The 17,576-nt window shown below is 37.1% G+C and overlaps 1 protein-coding gene across 5 annotated transcripts in view; it reads left to right on the forward strand.

The window, feature by feature from the left end:
* The window catches only part of ZMYND11 (zinc finger MYND-type containing 11), a 103,644-nt gene that overhangs the window by 56,911 nt on the left and 29,157 nt on the right, over positions 1 to 17,576 (forward strand). For 3 of the 5 annotated variants that reach the window (XM_053952046.1, XM_053952072.1, XM_053952053.1), the window contains exons 3-4: positions 4,102 to 4,261; positions 17,307 to 17,351. In XM_053952046.1, the coding sequence (XP_053808021.1) occupies positions 4,102 to 4,261; positions 17,307 to 17,351 (205 nt within the window). The remainder of the gene's footprint in view (positions 1 to 4,101; positions 4,262 to 17,306; positions 17,352 to 17,576) is intronic. The other 2 variants (XM_053952061.1, XM_053952082.1) reach the window with 1 other exon arrangement.

Raw genomic sequence — 17,576 nt, forward strand, 5'->3', positions numbered from 1 at the left:
AGTATTTTGTTTCTGAAGGTCACCACATTTAAATATACATTTGATGGTATGGCAATGAGGTTTACTTAAGGGTGGTAAAGAACAAACTCCATGCTAAAGGTCCTTATCCTTTGCTTTCCAAGTGGTGTTGCAATAATTGAAAACATGTATTATTAGGCCCTTAGAAGCTGATTACAAAAACTGTAATTTTGCTAGATTTGCTAGATTCTTCTGTGCTAATGTCAAGGAGATCTGCCCTGCCAGTTCATAAATGGAGAAAATACTGACCTATAAACACTCTAATTTTCAGCAGCAGTTCAGTTGCTTCTGTATTCTGCAGACAAGCGGCCTCATTTGGTGAGATTTTGAATTTAGCACGCAGATTATCAGGCCTAACCTCCACTTTTCATCAGAAAGACCCTCATTTTATATAGTAGGGATTAGCACAGTTAAATTGTATTTTGAAACTGTTTCTTCAGCCCCCTATGTGATTAGGGCTGGTTTTCTGATTTAGAGGATTTTACTTTGTCTCTGTGCCTTATTCTCACTCCTTTGAGTGTATTTGCTTTACTTCTTGTGGCTGGGTTGTATTGCACTCCCAAATCTGTTGATATGGAGGACTGGGCAAGAGCATAACAAACCAGTATTCCTTCAACTCCCTGTTTCCAAGGTAAGGCTAATCAGCTTTTGTTGAAAACAGCAGCCAGGGATTGCTGTATCTCCCGTACTTGTTTTTTAACTTGTTGGTGCCAGATGCTTCAGTGCATGCAGAGCCAGGAAAAGACTTGCATTCAGTGGATTAGTGGTGTCACTTCCACACAAAGGCAAAATTTCAAGGTTGTTTTTCCCTGATCTAGTAATGAGGCTGATGTAGTAGCTGGGACTCCAAACATCATGCTTTCTGTCTCTGAGCTGGATTTTAATTCATTCTGTGTTTTCAGCATTTTTCATGATGTGACAGTTCTTCACATTTCATTATTAAAGAACTTTAACTGTCTTTTCTGATTTGAGTCCTGTGCCTTAGTCATGTCTTTGCTTACCTGCTGTCCTTCTGGCTGAAAAGAAACAAGATAAATTTTCATCCAAACCCTACAGTGTTGTTTTCTAGTCTTTGTCAATATCTAGTCATGTACACTTCACAGGTTTTAATAAAATAAAAATCTGGGGGAGGGTTCATTTTTCTAACAGCAGTTCTACTCTTTGAAGTAAAACCATTCTCTTTACATGTGTGTTCTTTGCTATGAAAGCTGATAGCATTTTATTTTAAAAATAGAAAACATAGCCCTTGTGACTCCCCGTGGCACAGTCTGAACATTGACTAAATACTCTTCAAAAAGCCACTGGGAATTTACTACTCCTGATTTACAGCTGGAGAAAATGGGGAGATAGTTGAGCTGGTAGCAGTACTTTTACTCTGGTTGAGAACACAGACTGGATTTGAGAAATGGGCGATTCTGGGCCTTGTGCCTCTTTTCACTAGTGCACAACCTGCTACAGTGGAAATAGGCAGATTAAACCTCTCAGCTGATTAGAGTTGGTTTAAGGCTTTCTGGTTTGCATTATATATGTCTTCTGTTCAGAGATAAAAGTGAGAAATCATTAAACCTGTAGCTTGCATTTAAGAATTCTGTAGGGCTGTGTTTCTGCGACCAGGGATGATACAGTGCAAATACATAGATTCTTCAGCAGGATACCCTGAGGTTTATGGCACTGGGTTAATACCTGATTTCTGTTCTCAGACCTATAGCAGCCCACCATATAAGTGTAGGGAAATCACTTCTGTGCACAGAGTCTGATTTGTTCTGTCAGTAAAACAGGAAGAATGATAGTTAGCCTGTTCTCTGTATTTTGAGACCTATCAAGGAGTTGAATTAATTACTGACACATGAATGCTATGGCTCTGTTGGGGACATTGTTAGCACTGAGTTAAAAATGGAGATTTGGTGAAAAAAGAGTAACATTAGCAAATGTTAAGAAAGATAATTTGCACTTCAAAAAGCTAGTTGTGTTTGCATAAATGTGTCCATATGTGCACACACACATGAAATACATGTAACATGATTATATAAGCAAATGAGCTGTTTTCATGTGGCTTTAAAGCTTCAACATTTTATGCTTCTATAGACCAGCGGTGTTCACTTGCACTCTGTTTGAAAATGAAGTCAATAGACTTGAGTCTATTGACTTGAGTCAAGGTTCACACATTGGAGTTTGGAGAAATTTGAAAACTTATTTGTGGTGTTTAATCTCAGTTGAACAGGTGCTCACATTGAGTTTTGTTTTCTGTAGAAGTAGAGAGGGATCGAGTTGGGCAGATGAGCATCCAGCCAAGATGATACAGACCTGAAGACCTGCCTTATCTTCTGATTTTGGCCCTTTGGCCCTATGTGCAAACCACCAGAAGATTAATATATATTAGCTTGGAACACAGACTTGCACAGAATATTGTTATTTCTGTATCAGTTGCTTACCTTTTATACAGTGCTGACATGCACACACCAATTAGGCTTGGACCATGTCATGGTAGACATTGTAAAATATGGTAAATGGCATCATCTGCCTCTAAGAGTTTTTATCCTAAAAAAATTAAACCCCAAGACCCTGTAAACATGCTGCATTTATGTAAATGCCTCTGATATCACACAGAAATTCATACATGTCCTGTGCTGCTCTGATTATTGTATAATTTACTGTACAAATATATACTTCAACTCAGTCAGAAAACTACTATGCTATTTTATATACAGTTTAGAGCAAAACAAAAATATCAGATTAGCATAAACCAGTTCTACCAAAAGCTTAAGAGAGAGAGCAGGAAAGGAAAAGACCTTTATTCATACAAAACAGTAAATAGTTTGAAAGTAAAATGTCTTCAAAGGGAGAGGTTGATCGAAGACTTGACCATTGGGGTGGTCTTCACTCCTTATTGCACATTTGTAACCTCTAAGGCATTAAAAATTCCTGTCAGCCATGTTATTAAAAAAAAATCTGAACAGATTTAATCCTCTTTTTTTTAATGCAATGCTACTGCTTTAAAATAAATATTTCTTGAGTTTGCTTGTGATCATAATTACATTTTTTGTGAAGGTATTTGTGATGACAGTCACAAAGGAATTGTGGTTGATGGAATTCATTATGAAGCAGGAAGGCAAGGATACTATAGCTGACAGCTTTGTCTTAAAGCAGGCAAAATTACAGATTTCACTCTTAGGAAACAGGTCAAGACAGAGTACCTGGAGAAACAAAAATGGAGAGAAATTCAGTTAACTCTGTAACTTTAAGAGATCCATAACTAGGAAAATATTGTCCACAAAATAATTGGTTCCAAGTCAATTCATGTATCTGCTGATTACATGAGACTGCAGCTCTCCGTGTGCAGCAACTTCTGGATATGTTCTCAGAATTTTGTTAAAAAACCTGAATTGTAATGACCTTAATGCAGAGAGGTCATCTTTATTTGAGAGAAGATAATTTTATGTTATTTACTCCAGTTAATATTTGGTGTTGGTCTAGAAGCAAATTATACTGGATAAAGGTCAACACTACACAGCTGAATCTCATGTATATACACAGTTAAAGCTACATGTGTTTTTTTTCTCACCAGGGCAGTTTGTCACAGTGTGATCATTGTGATTGACTCAAGAAAAGGAGAAAAACCACTTAGCACAGTAACTTGAGCTGCTGGGTTTTCATATGTGATATATAAATTTCACATTTTTCATAAATGTGTTGTACACACAAGCATCGCAAAGATTCATTGGTACATTCATTGGTACATATGTATGCTATAAGGAAGTGTTAGAGAAATGCAAGTTTAAAGTAATTTAAAGGGCACAAATGGAGGTGGCAGATACAGGCCCAAGCAACATATATGTTAATTTTGGGATTTTTTTTGGTAGAAGTTTACTGTGCTACTACTTGTCTAAATGTGTACATGAAAGCTGCAAGAGGAAAAAAGCTGATCTGAAGTAAATGGGGAAGTTACATAAATTTTGACTGTTTGAAAACAATCTAAAAACTTAGAATGTGTATTATTTTAACTCATTTGCAAATGTGTGTATTTTGCTGACACATTTTATAATTTAAAACTAACACTGAAAGACTTTTGTGCTTTGTGTGCAGGTATATGTCTCGAGTCCATGGTATGCATCCAAAAGAAACCACACGTCAGCTGAGTTTAGCAGTCAAGGATGGTCTCATTGTGGAAACCCTGACCGTGGGGTGTAAAGGGTCAAAAGCTGGTATTGAGCAAGAAGGATATTGGTTGCCAGGAGATGAGATTGTGAGTATAAAGTCTTTGAGAAAATAAATCACGATTTCTGATATCTTAGCATGAAACTTGTTTTAATTTATATTTCAAACTATTTATAGATTCTGTGTTGGTGCTTGTGAACAGGGAAGTAATGCACTCTTAATTTTTTTTTAACCTTTTCTATTCCATAGAAGCTCTTTCCTCTTGAACTCTGAGTTTTCTGCTATGAAAAACTGGCCAAGTCCTTTGCTGGGTTATGCCTCACTTTTATGTTGTATTCTCTTCTACAGTTGTACAGGAAGACAGTAAATATTATTGGTATTACTTGAAATCCTCAGATGTTCTCAAATCCCAATGGTGTATTTAAAAAAAAAAAAAAAGAAGTCACAAACTTTTTAATCTTGTTTTAATCTGAATCTGAAGAACAAAGAACACCCTTTCAGGAGTGCAACATGAAAGTATAAAATTATATGCAAACACACATGAAAAGATGTGTTTTACTGATATTCATGAACACCAGGGCATTCAATTAGAAAGAATTTTCTTAGCAAATCAGCTGCAGGCATCCAAATAGTGTTCCACTGGATGTCTAACATAAATATTAAAATCCATTTAAATAGGTTGAAAGTTACATGAAGAGAAAAAAACCCATGTTTTTGAATCCCTCCATAGCTGTGGTGGAGCACACTCACAAAGTGAGGGTAGTCACATAGACCAGGAAAAAGCTTGAACAATTGTTTTGCCTTGTTCAGAAGCCTCATCTCTTTATTTACAAGACAATATTTTCCTAACTAAAAAGAGTTTTGCAAAGCTTTAAAATACCTGAACTGGGAACTATTGCTTTGGAATATAAGTTGCATTAAATACTGATTAAAGGGTCAGCATTGTCTCAGACATAGCTAATACATTAAATTTTTAAAAAACCCAGAAAAACTCTAAAAACCACCAAAATTGCTCCTTGCAATATGTAAGTTATCAGTAAGATCCTGAAAGTGAAACAATGTATTGGTTTTGGTTTTGTGGAAACAAGCAATATCCATAACAGAAAACATTATCATCAAAATTATCTCACTTACACGAATTTAAAGTATTGAAATACCTTCATTTCAATGCATTGTATTTAATGTACATTATGTCACTGTTAAGATTTTCATTCTAATATCATTAGAAACTCTCAAGGGAACCTTTAAAGGGCATTTTACTGTTCTCCCTGGAAGGAAACATTTCAAAACTCCAGCTTAGCTCTTTTAGGTGTTTCTTACATGAGTTTTATCTGTTTAGAAGTGATATTAACTGTGTAGACTCAACAAGACATAAAGCCTGAGATCTGTGATTATCTCAAGTATTCTGTATGTTTGTTTCCTCTATTTTTAAGAGAAAGGAAAAAAAAATTATCAAAATGCCTCACAATAGCCATTTCTTATATAATCATTCAAATAATGTTCCTGCTGCTTATTAGCAACATTTGTCTAACAAAACATGAAAGAATTTGCATCCTGTAAATTCCCAGTGAGTCATTAGAATTGCACAATTATTTTATGTTTGAGCAAAAAACGCTTTTTTCTTGACTGAAGATGCTGTTCAAGTCACATGATTAATAACCCTTTAGTTAGAAGCAGACTGCATTTTGTGTATTACTGCTAAGCACTCATACTTTGGGCTGTGACCATATGTGTGGTGGCTGTCTCAGTAGTTCAGAACACCACACTTGACTTAACAGTTTTATGCAAAAATAAAAATCAGCTTCTGATCCAGGCCATGTTTCAAAAGTACCCAAACCCAAACTTTTTGTTCCTAATACTGAATCAAAATGCTGCAGACAGATGAAGCAAAACACATTGACTTGGTATAAAGTCATTCTCTTTGTTCTTTTATTCAGAAAGTTTTAATGAGTAACAAAGTGTCATTGTCATCACTCAACATCAGATCAAGTATTTTCCGTTCTCTGACAATTGGTGCAAACCCATCGAGTTTGGTATGTTCTCTGCTTTGGACACACGGGGTAGTTTTACAGATGCTTTGTCTGCACTTGATCAAGAGGCAGTTTGTAGTTCTTTGTAATTCAGCACTGCTCAAATCTGGTACTAATGACTGTTGAACCATGAACTCAAGTTACATTTCAGTGAGGATAAATACACAGAATTCTTTTTGGAGATGCGGAGTTGCGCTTGGAGGAGATGGAACTCTTCAAAGCAGGGTTGTTAATGTTAAAATAGGGAATTCAGGCTCAAACTTTGGCACTTACAGACCTTTGACCTAATTGTCAAGTTTGGTTTGACTGGTACTACTGGAACTTGGAAAGCTCAAAACAGGAAAGAGAAGACTTAAGAACCAATCCACCACCCACTGACATCAGTGCAGGAATGCTTTTGCATTTTAGCTTCTTTCCTGGCACCACAATGGAAGTCAGCAAACAGAGTCTGCTCTAAGGAGATAGCAAAGGGACACATTCTTATCATCCCTCCCCCCACTTTTTATTTGAATATTTGCTTGATGATTTTTTACACTTTTGAAGTTTTGGATCTGAATTTTAGCAGGGGAGAAGATTACTGGCCTTGGCCACAAAACTGCTGAGCTTCTTTGTCTGTTCCTGTAAGAAGTGCCTGACTAGAGAATGCCACATGACCTGAAAGTGCTGGTTGTGATGGTGACTGATGGCTAAATAGTGACAATAATTGAAAGTATAGAGATTATGAAAATACAGCTCTACTTGGAAAATATTAATTTGATAATCTGTGGTGCTTGCTTAGGGGTTTCCAAACATCTGCCCTATCCAACAGGTTGACATAATGATAGATCTATGCAGTAAGGACATGATCTCTGATAGGGTTACTCTTAGCCTTCAGAAAAATTATACTACTTTGCTCTCATTATTCTAGCAGTATGCTAAAGCATACTGCTATACAGTAAAAAAAAAAAAAAGTTATCAAAACCTCACATATTTAGTATTATACAAAGGACAAGCTGACATGCAAAGACAAAACATTTTGAGGACATCAGGAGGTTCTTCCAAAAGGGAGGTCTCATGAAAATTAATATTCAGAAAAAATGGAAAAAAAAAAAAAAAAAAAAAAAACAAAAAACTAATGGTTGGATTTAAGAGTGTAAAATTATTCTGTCAGATATATGTGGGAGAAATATTTTTATGTAAGTTACTAAATTTAAAATGTGGAGTCAGTAACAAAATGTACTGTATTCCAACTGACATTTAAAGATTGGTGCCTAAACAAGAACTTTGCTGCAAATATTATACCTCCAGGGCTTGTGCAGGTATTCATTGTGTTTATTCATTTGCCATGTCTCCAGATGTTTTGCACATTTTCAAAATGTGTTCTCATCTTACAGGCCTTCTTATCTTGCAGATGATTAATGCATTTGCACAAAATAAATGAGAGAAGAATTTATTTTCCATTTTTATTCAGGATTGTAGTTAGGAATTTTGCATTTTTCTGTTTGTTGATGCACTATTATACAGTTGAACAAAATCTCTTCAGCTTCTTGCCTTGCAAGGGAAATGTCACTCCTGAAGTCTGGTAATGGAAGTTTACTTTTTTCTTTTTTTCGAAATTCTTTATTTCTATTTCTCACAGAACTTCTGGAATTTGAACATGCTATTTATTATCAGCATAAAAAAATCTTCTTGCTCTTTGGGTTTAGAAAAAAAATTGTAAATCAGTGTTGTTAACTATGTTTTGAATGCAGTTGATAAAATAGAAAGGAAATGTAGTTCTTCAAGAAAATAAGAATGAATCTTCTTACCTATTCATTACTATTTTCTGTTCTGCCATGATTTTATGTACTTTTATCTGTGTAACATAGTACTGTGTCTAACCCCAAGGAAAGAAATTGAATTTAAGTACCAATGTCCCATGGCTTAATGGGGGGATTAGATGCAGTTTTTAGAGTTAGTTTGTCTTACTCATTTACATTTTTCTACAGTGTGCACTGAGCTATTTTGAGCATTTTAATGTGCTACTTCTTCTCCTCATGATTAAAGTCATAAAGCTGCTCTGACCCAGAGAGAGGCTTCGTGAATGTATAATTTCAAATTTCCTGTGTTCATGAAGCCAAACAATATTGTGCTCTTCTAAAATGGAGATGTGTTCATAACATGGGTTCATTGTTTGCATCTGATTGCAACATACCCCACAACACTGCTGTGGTTTAAAAATGGTTCATAGTGGCCAAAGACTCTAATGAGATGTGAAGAGTGAGGCTTCACACTTACTTAAGGCACTGTGAGCTATTTCTTCACTGAAGAATGCATAAAAGATGATTATATTTTCAAGAGATTATTCTTTTATAGAGTTCTGTTTTCTGATCATTTAATTGATTGTCTATAGAAAGAGGCAGCAATTCTTCTGGGTAGTTAAGTCTGACTGGGGGGTTCAGTTACAGTCCTGTGTATTTGGTCCTCTCTGTACCTAAATTATTGCCTTGCCAATTCTTCCCTCTAAAGAGGTTTTAGTTTAGTGGAGAGCATACTGTTTGGAGGGGAAGTTTCCTTGCTTTTTCCTGCTTTCAGAAAACACTAGAGATACAACTTGCTTTTCCCCAACACACACATGTATTCTCAGTGTGCTAATTCATTACTGGGGATTTTTCTGGTATTTTAAATTGAGAAAGTACTGGTGCTTGCTCAAAGCAACTCCAGATACTTCCAAGTCACAAAGCTGCCTAAATAATCCATCTCTCCACTCTGTCTGTATTCCCATCATTATAACATTTGTTGTAACCCACTGTCAGCACTGTGAGTCTTGAAGGTGATTTCGATAACCCAAGTGATCTCAGGCACACACCCAATTATTTTTGTTATTTGATGTGTTGCAGGTTTGATTTTGCTAGGATCAGTCTATGAGAAAGGAGTATTTTTGGCTGTTATGTTTGTGTTAATCTAAATTACTTTAGATTGAGCAAAGGCTTGATTCCTTGCTTGCCATGCTTAATTGCTTTTGTAATTATATTGATTTTTCCATGCTAAGTCAGTATTGGTAGCCAGAAGCTGTTTTTTGAACTGACTGTGTCATCTTGAGTCTCCATAAATGTGAAGATAATTGTAAAAAGCTTAAGTACTGTCACTGTGAGAGTCTGAATCTTTTCTGTACATAAAATACATTTTAAATAATAATAATAAAAAAAAAAAAAAAAACCCAAACAACAAAAGAGAAAACCAAACCTCAATGCAAAACCAGCCTGAATAGCTACCAGTTCCTGCTAGCAAGCTGGGGGCTTCTAAATAACTAGGCTGAGGAATGGTTTTAATGTGCATCCCATTCTTTTCAGTTAGGGGCAGAAGGATAATATGAAACAGCAATAGTGACAGCCAGTGCCTTCATCATGAAAGCTCTTACAACTGAAGAGCACAAAGAGGAAGAACATGTCACACCAAATGAAGAAAAATCTCCTTCAGTATTTAAAAAAAGTCTCTGTTTGCTTTATCCATCCGTATTGCCTTTAATGTGAAGTCCTGCATGAATTCACTGATCCAAAGCCAAACACAGCCCAAGCCATATTAGTTAATATTTTTTACATATTGAACAAATTGTGAATTTTCCAGGCTGGAATGTTCCAGAGAGATGCCTAATTATTGTGAAAGTGCCAGAGTTCTTTACACTTGATGATTCACTGATTGATCCCATGAGAGAAGAAATTCAAACTGGCTTCCATCTCTTAATACCACACATCAGGGAGAGAATGAGGAGGCTTTGAGGTCAGGCCACATGCCAGCCTGGTCACACAAGAACACTCAAGGAAGATAAGCTTCTGAAACTCTTTGAATCTTTTCTGTCTGTCTTTCCATCCTTTAAGGTCCCATCATTCGGAGCTTAATTTTCCAAAGGCTGCCATCAAATCAATCCTTCATGTGCTAAATGCAATGAATTTTCTTGCAAATTATTGTAACAAATTGCAGATGTGATTCTGCTTATTAATAAACTAAAAATAAGTGGATTTGTGAAAGTTCAGAAAAGTAAATATATTTAAATCATCAAATCAAAGCATAGACTATTTTGTCCTAGAGAAGCGAATTAGACTTTTGAATTCCCAACTCATGGAAGAGAAATTCTTTCTGCATTAAAGCCAAGACCCTCTGCTGTCTTTGCATTAAGGCTGTTAACGTGCAGCTCATGACAATGGCCTCACAGCCATTCCAGTGGTTCTTCCTGCCTCTAGATGGTTAAGAATAGTGAGCAATTCTCTGCATTCCTTTTCCAATCTTGTTTTTCTCTTTCCATCTGTTCAGGGGTATTTCTTCCCTCTCCTCTGCTCATCTTTATTTTTTGTTCTCTGGAAAGGGAGTTCAGGATCTTCACATTGCTGAAGGTGACACTAGTAGACTCCATCTGACTGCAGAGGGATGCTGCTTCTTTTAAACTGGTGAAACAACCTTGTCAGCATCTTCACTTGACTCTCTCAGCCTTGCCAACTTGACTTTTAAAAATTCAGTTGATGTAATGCTGTATTCTTCTTTGAGGCTTTCACTCTCCATTCTGGAGTTGAGATACTGATAATGTTGTTCACAGATTTCACAAAATGTTCTTTTTGGATTGAAAGGATGTTTTTAAGAATGAGTATTTACCTTTGAGTTTGAAGTAAACTAGTCAAACTAGTCTGTAGAAAGGTTCCATCATGGGATTTAAATTATGCTAATAGAATAATGACATATATCAGTCTGTCTTGAGTTTGTTTTGAAAATAATGTATCTTGGGTTTTTTCTACCCCTTTTGTGCCCACCCTCACCTAGTAGAGTTGTTTGTATTAACTTTGTGGGTTCAAAATGCTCTGTATCTCTGGCATCTGATTTGAATCTTTTATTATTGTGCCATGCTGGTCACTGAATTAAACTTCATTGAAGCTGATGGGCTTATTAATATTCATGCTTAATTCACAATAAATGCAATCCCCATGCCTTTCTATCAACTGACAGCTGAAACAATACCAGCCACACCTACAGCACAGGACACACGGACAAGAGATTTAAGGAACCTGTTTAGGAGGTTCTGCTGTTGGTTCAGATAAAATGTTTCTGTGTGTGCTGAAACATTACCCTAAAGAAAAACTAAAAAATAAGACCAGAGAAGCAAGGTAAACTTAATTTAAGCAAGAAAAGGAAAGAAGACTATTTTTGTGCACAGTTCTTGAAAGGAGACTTGGAACAACAAACAAAGAGTTGGTTTATTTCTGGTCTGGATTTCCTTCTTTCTAGGGGAACAAAACCATAATGTGGACATAAACAGCATTGCACCTGATAAATTCCTCACTCCATTACTGATTTATCTCCCTAATGAAAATAGCCTACAAACCTCCTCTTGGCTCCTAAGTTAACCTAAGTTAAAAATTGTGACATTAATAGCAGAGCGAATCCAGTTTCTGAGGAGATAAGTTGAAAGTTTCTATTAACCTTGAACTTGCTTGGAATGTGAAGAAAGAAAAAAAACCATTTTCACTTGAAATTATTTTCTATTTCTAATATCTTGGAGGAGAACACTTGTATTGTCTCACCTTAAATAATGTATACTGCTACTACCCAAATATGATATTCTTGGGAAGGAAATTGAGATTTATTCATTACTTCAAGAGCACAGCTCATAGGCTGAGCAGATAAGTGTGACAGGGGTTTAAGCAGTCAGTTTGGCTGCTGACATGCTACTGCACTTCTTGGAAAAAACTCCATATTTTAGCACTGGGAGCTTGAGTCTGGCTCTGTACTTTGGGACCTATCACCCCAAATTGTCCTGAACACGGCTTCAGGGCGGGAAGATGAATAAAAATCTACCTGTCCTGGCAGAATCCAGAGAACATTTGGGTGGTTTCTGCCAGAAATGGAAGACTTCTAGGACAAACTGGAAATAAATTAATTAGATTAAATTCAGTGAAAGAAAGCCAAAAGAGTTCTGAGAGGATGTGGAGTTCTCTGCAGAACCTGAGTCTTCCTGCATAGTGCATCAGGAGAGGAAACAGTTACCAGTGAAGAAAATGGAAATGGATTGTTACAAGCTCATACATACATGGACTACGGAGAAGGAGATTTTGATCTCTCCCCTGACTGGTGGTTTTATGTTGGTTCTTTTTAGAATAGAAAAGGTTTCTAAAATAAGAGAATTTAAAAACCATGTAAAACAAGAAATTCCGATTAATTGCTGAGATTGCTAAAACCTTGGCCATAATAAATAAATAAATAAATAAATGCACTTGAAAGAAAGCAAGACACCTCAGTAGTTATGAGGACATATGAATTCATAATTATTTTGGATTTCTTCATGATAAAATATGAATAATGAGTACTTCCAAAGTGTCCTACAGGGGCACTTTATGGGAATACATTTTAAAGATAAAGCTCAGGTCTGAGAAGGAGAGAATCCATAAAGGCAACTGATCTGAATGGATAGATTATCCTGTCTGTAAAAGCACACATTGTAGCTACCTGCTGTAGTAGTTTTCTAGAAAAAGAAGGAAAAGATAAAGTGAAGCAATTTTCACAAAGGGATTCTAGCTGCTGAAATTTTTTTGGCTTTGGAAGAGAGATGGATGCTTGTTTATTTGTTAATTCCTAAGATGAGCAAAAGCAGTAGGAAAAACATAGATGCAAAACAGGAAGAAATATATCTAGTAAACACAGGGATACAGAAAAACTGCAGGGAGAAAATAAGCTTATTTTGGTGCTGGATTTACCCCAAAGCATTGCTCTAGCATTAAACGTAAAACATGTGACGATCTAAGAAACTTTTATCATTGGAAAGCAATCGTCCTGATCAAATATAGAACCTTTACAGTAATGATGAAAGGGAAATACTTTATTAAACAGCTAACTCACCATTTACCTGCTGCAAAGATGGAGTAAGTCCTCTGAGCCATCAAGGAATTAATCACACCTTCCTCGGTTTGAAGCCTAACCTTTTCATCATTGTTCTGATGAAAAGATAAAAGCAGATCCTGTAGGCTACTGAAAGGATGTTTACAGGAGGATTCATGCTTGCTAAAGAATAGATGGAGCCAGGGACGTGGCATGAAGAGAAGACTGACCAAAGGGCAGTGGGAAGACTGCCCTCACAGCAGACCACGGCCTCTGGTGGAAAACACACAGAGTGTCCCCACTGCATTTGAAAAAAACACTGGAAATTATGTTCCATGACACATAATGTTTGTTCCACCCAGGTGTTATTTGGTGCATGCTGATGTCTGAATGGAAACCAGTACATATGCCAGGGACCCCTGATAAGCTGCAGATTTCTTACTGGCTGCTGTGCCCAATGAGATAGAGCCTGTTTAAAATAGGCCAGTGTGCATCTACCACATCCACTTGAACTCTCTGAAAAAAAAAAAAAAAAAAAAAAAAAAGGGGTAAGGCTCTTATCTGTGCAGCTCTACAGATAATCAGCCACACTTTGTAAAACTCCTCTTACTACAGAGCAGTTACTTGGAAGTTGAACAGAATTGCAGAAGTAGTGGATAGATGAGCAAAGGGAGGCATTTCAAAGCTGAGCTAAATGCTGGTATTGCGTTTCTGCAGCTCATCAGGGCTGTTAACAACCCTGATGCTCCTGTCCAAGCCTGCTTCAGGTTGCCGTTTGTGTGGGGCAGGGATTCCAGTTATTTACACTGTGAGAGAAGTACAAAACAGATAAATTAAGTGGGCAGTAGCTATTTGCAGGAAATGTAGAAGTAAGAAGCATTTCTTCAGGTTTTGTACTGGAGGACAGAAGTCTCATAGGTAGTGCACCCCCACTGTGGTTCCTGATAGTCGTGAGTCATAAAGATGTACTGCAAGGTTTTAGCAATTACCTTTAGTAAAGCTCATGTCTAATTGAGAAAGCTTTGATGGAGCAGATGCTGCCTGAAAAAGACAGAAAGGAACTGATTTATTAAGAATGGAAAATGTGTTCAGACAGAAATAGATGCTGCTTTGTTTAATGTGAGTGGGGGCATAGTTTCCTGCAGCATACTCTGAGTCCTCTTAAGGAGGGGACCCAGACACCAGAGGAGAGTAATGAAATGGTAGACAAATCCATGCTAGAATGCAGTACCACCATTTCTTATATAATAAAGGCTTTTAATTTACAGCAGAAAGTTTGAAATATGAAAGATTAAGTAAAGACAGGAATTACTTCCCAACAGCAGTTAATGACGGATGCATGTTACAAAACCTAAGCAAAATCAAAGATTTGAAAAAAAGAGCATAATTCTTGTGAGGCATTTATTTCAGTGTATCTTTCTACTTGATATGAACTGGTAGTCAATTTTGTTGGGTTCCAGTGAAGAGTTATTGAAGGCCAGCAAAAAAAACCTTGACATCAGAACCCAAGATTTTAAAAGCTTCTCTCTTAGTTGAAGGGGGGAATATGTAAAGAACTCTGATTTTAAGGCTGATAGAGGTGAGAAGAGATGGAAGTGTTCTTTATGGCTGTTCCCAAATCCTAAAATATCAGAATCCAGAATATTTGTTTCAGAAATTGTGTCTTTAAATTGGGCATGGCCTATCTCATTATATGTTAAAGAAATTAGAATCTAAGAAATAGTAGGAACTTATTTATTGACATTCTTTAAAGGGTTATGAAATAGTCATGGAAAGATTACACTAAAGTCTTGGCCTGGTGATGAAAATTACTTGAAATAAATGTAGCATGTAAATACTACTATTTTTAAATAATTTATATTTTTAAAATTACTTCTATCTGCTGGCAGATTGCTATTCTAGATTCCACCACTGTGACTGACCAAAAGTGGTCAGTGGTGGGTGAAATCTACTGTGTATCTGCTAATACTTTTCCTTTAAACTAGTGAAAAACTGCTGTAAGTTCCTTATCCAGTGGGCAGCTGGAGCTCTAGGGACTGTTAAAGCATAGAGAACATGCAGGGCTGACAATGAGTCTGTGCACAGGTGGGTCTGAATGAAAATCCAGTGATCTGGAAGGAGCTGTGTGTGCAGGAGTGTAGGGGAGAGAGAGTGGAACACCACAGCAGCACACATGTAAAAGAAATGCTGGAGAAGCACTTAGAACATCTGGGGGAGGGGTGGGGGGGGAAGTGCAAAGAGTGCTATGGGACAAATGCCACACAGGAAATGCTGGGAACCATGAACTCCATGGGAAATTATTTCCTTCATTTGCTTCAGATTGAATTTAGGACAACAGAACTGTGTGTATTCTATTCGTAAATGAACATGATCGTGCCAAAGGGGTAACTGACTTATAATTGTCTTTCCCATCTATGTGACCCTTTTTTTTTAGCTTACTGGATGGGTCCAAAGGATATCCATAATTTGGATTGTTTGGGAAATCTAGTTCAACTGTGTGAAACCAGCAAATCCCCATAAGGGGGAGTTTCATGAATAGAGTTTTGCTTTTTTCCCCCCTCCCTTTTCCTCTCTCCACCTGATAGTAGTGACTTAATACCGAGTATCTGGGCTACCATTAAGGGACTTGGAGAAAACTGATTAACAGGTAAGAAATGAGCTATGTTAATGGAATGTGCATTATAAAAAGGCAAAGTGGTCCTTTTAGACAAAGTCTAAGAAAGGAGGTTATACTGTTTTCATGTGTTATACCTACATATAATTTATATGAAAATGAAAATTTATTACTTGTTTTAACATCTTTTTTTTTACAATAATTACGGGCTTGCTGTGGTATGGAAGTGACCTAATAGTTACAATTGTGACCTCTAAGTTATTGTTAATTTTACTGTCAGTATGTGCTTCACATCTCCTACTTAATGGTATGCTAATTGTACAGCAGGATGTCACATTCTCCAACATACAGATTCCCTATTTCAATTACAGCTAAGTAAATCTCCATTACTAATGAGTAAGCATTTCTTTTCCATGTACATTTGCATTATAATGGACATTTTCTTTGTGCACTAAAATTATTCTTTCCTTGACAACAACTATGTATTTTATTTTACAGTAAATGCTACGACATGATGATTCATTCCTTTCTGTTGGGTTTATCTGTATTTAAATTGTCAAATGCTCTGGATAGCCTGACATTTTCTATCCCATGTTATTTTTCTGTACTTCCAGAATAAATGTATGTATTTTCTTTAAGACAACCTACTTAAGACAAATGACAAAGAAAAGTAAGCTTACATGCCAGTCATAAATTAAGATGTATATTTGAAATTGTTGCAGTACTTCACTCATGTTGCCGAGTGAATCTCAGCTATTTATGTCAGTGCAAAGTGACCTTTATGATATAATGTTTGACAGATTTGAATATAAAGAACAAGTGGCCACGTGTGACACATATGATGGCAAGATCCCGCTCTGCTTAACAGAGCGTAGCTCTTTGGCTATTACACACAGTCCCCCAGACTCATTTGCTGTCCTGCTGGTGCATAGATCCACGACTGCAGCGGGCAGCTGGGCAGGACGAAGGGGGAAGGTCTCCTGTTGGATCTGGAGCTTTGCTGCCAAATCCGCTCCCTCTCGGGGCCAGTCGCTGGTGCCGCTGAAGCGCTGAACTTGGGCAGAGGATTCCCTTTGTCTGCAGCACAGTGACCCGGGAGCCCTTCCCTGCCCTGAGCCAGGAATCTCAGTCCCTGTGGCGGAGATCCTTCCTCAGTCTGCATGGCCCTGGGAAAATGTGTCACCTTTTATACACAAACAAGGACTGTGAGTTTTATTGATAAAGTGATAGCCTAACCTTTGATGATATACAGCAAAGGTGTTGCTTTGCTTTTGGTGGGGCAACTCCCTGTGCAGTAAATTATGTTAGAAGAATCTTATTTAGATGCCCAGAGAAGGTTTATGTATCAAAGAGAGTGCATTAATTAACAATCATTAATATTCTTGATGATTTTTAAATTGGCCTGGTGGTGGGTATGTATATGGATAAGAATGATGGGTATGATTCTTTTAATCATATAAGTACGTGGGATATTTTAAAGAAATAAAATGTGGTGAAAGTGTCAGGTAGCATTCCAGGAATGCAGGAGGAAATGTATGCAACCAAAAGTTAGAACTAACAGATTGATTTCCTGATCACTGTGCATGAATTCTTTCTAGCCTTGTGTATATCCTGATAATCAGATGGCTTACAGTATAGATACAAAGTTTGTTTTGTTTTTATTTTGAAAGGCCTACGGTATGCAGCCTTTTTCCCAGACAGCAGCAAAAAACAAGGTGAACAATTTTTGCACTATGTGGTTTTGAATTCTGTCATATTTTCTATTACGTTTCTGTCTTCCATTAGGATAGCTTAGTTTACTCTCTTAGCCACCACCATCATCCATATCACTCCCGGTCCCGAGCTGAGTGTGCCCCCCGTGTGTCCGGGGCTCCGGGGCTGGCAGTGGCCGCTCGGATGTCGCAGCTCCCGGCGCTGTCACCGCGGCCGCCCTTGGGCCG

This window comes from Vidua chalybeata, chromosome 1, assembly GCF_026979565.1.
Source record: "Vidua chalybeata isolate OUT-0048 chromosome 1, bVidCha1 merged haplotype, whole genome shotgun sequence".
Classification (NCBI taxonomy): Eukaryota; Metazoa; Chordata; class Aves; order Passeriformes; family Viduidae; genus Vidua; species Vidua chalybeata.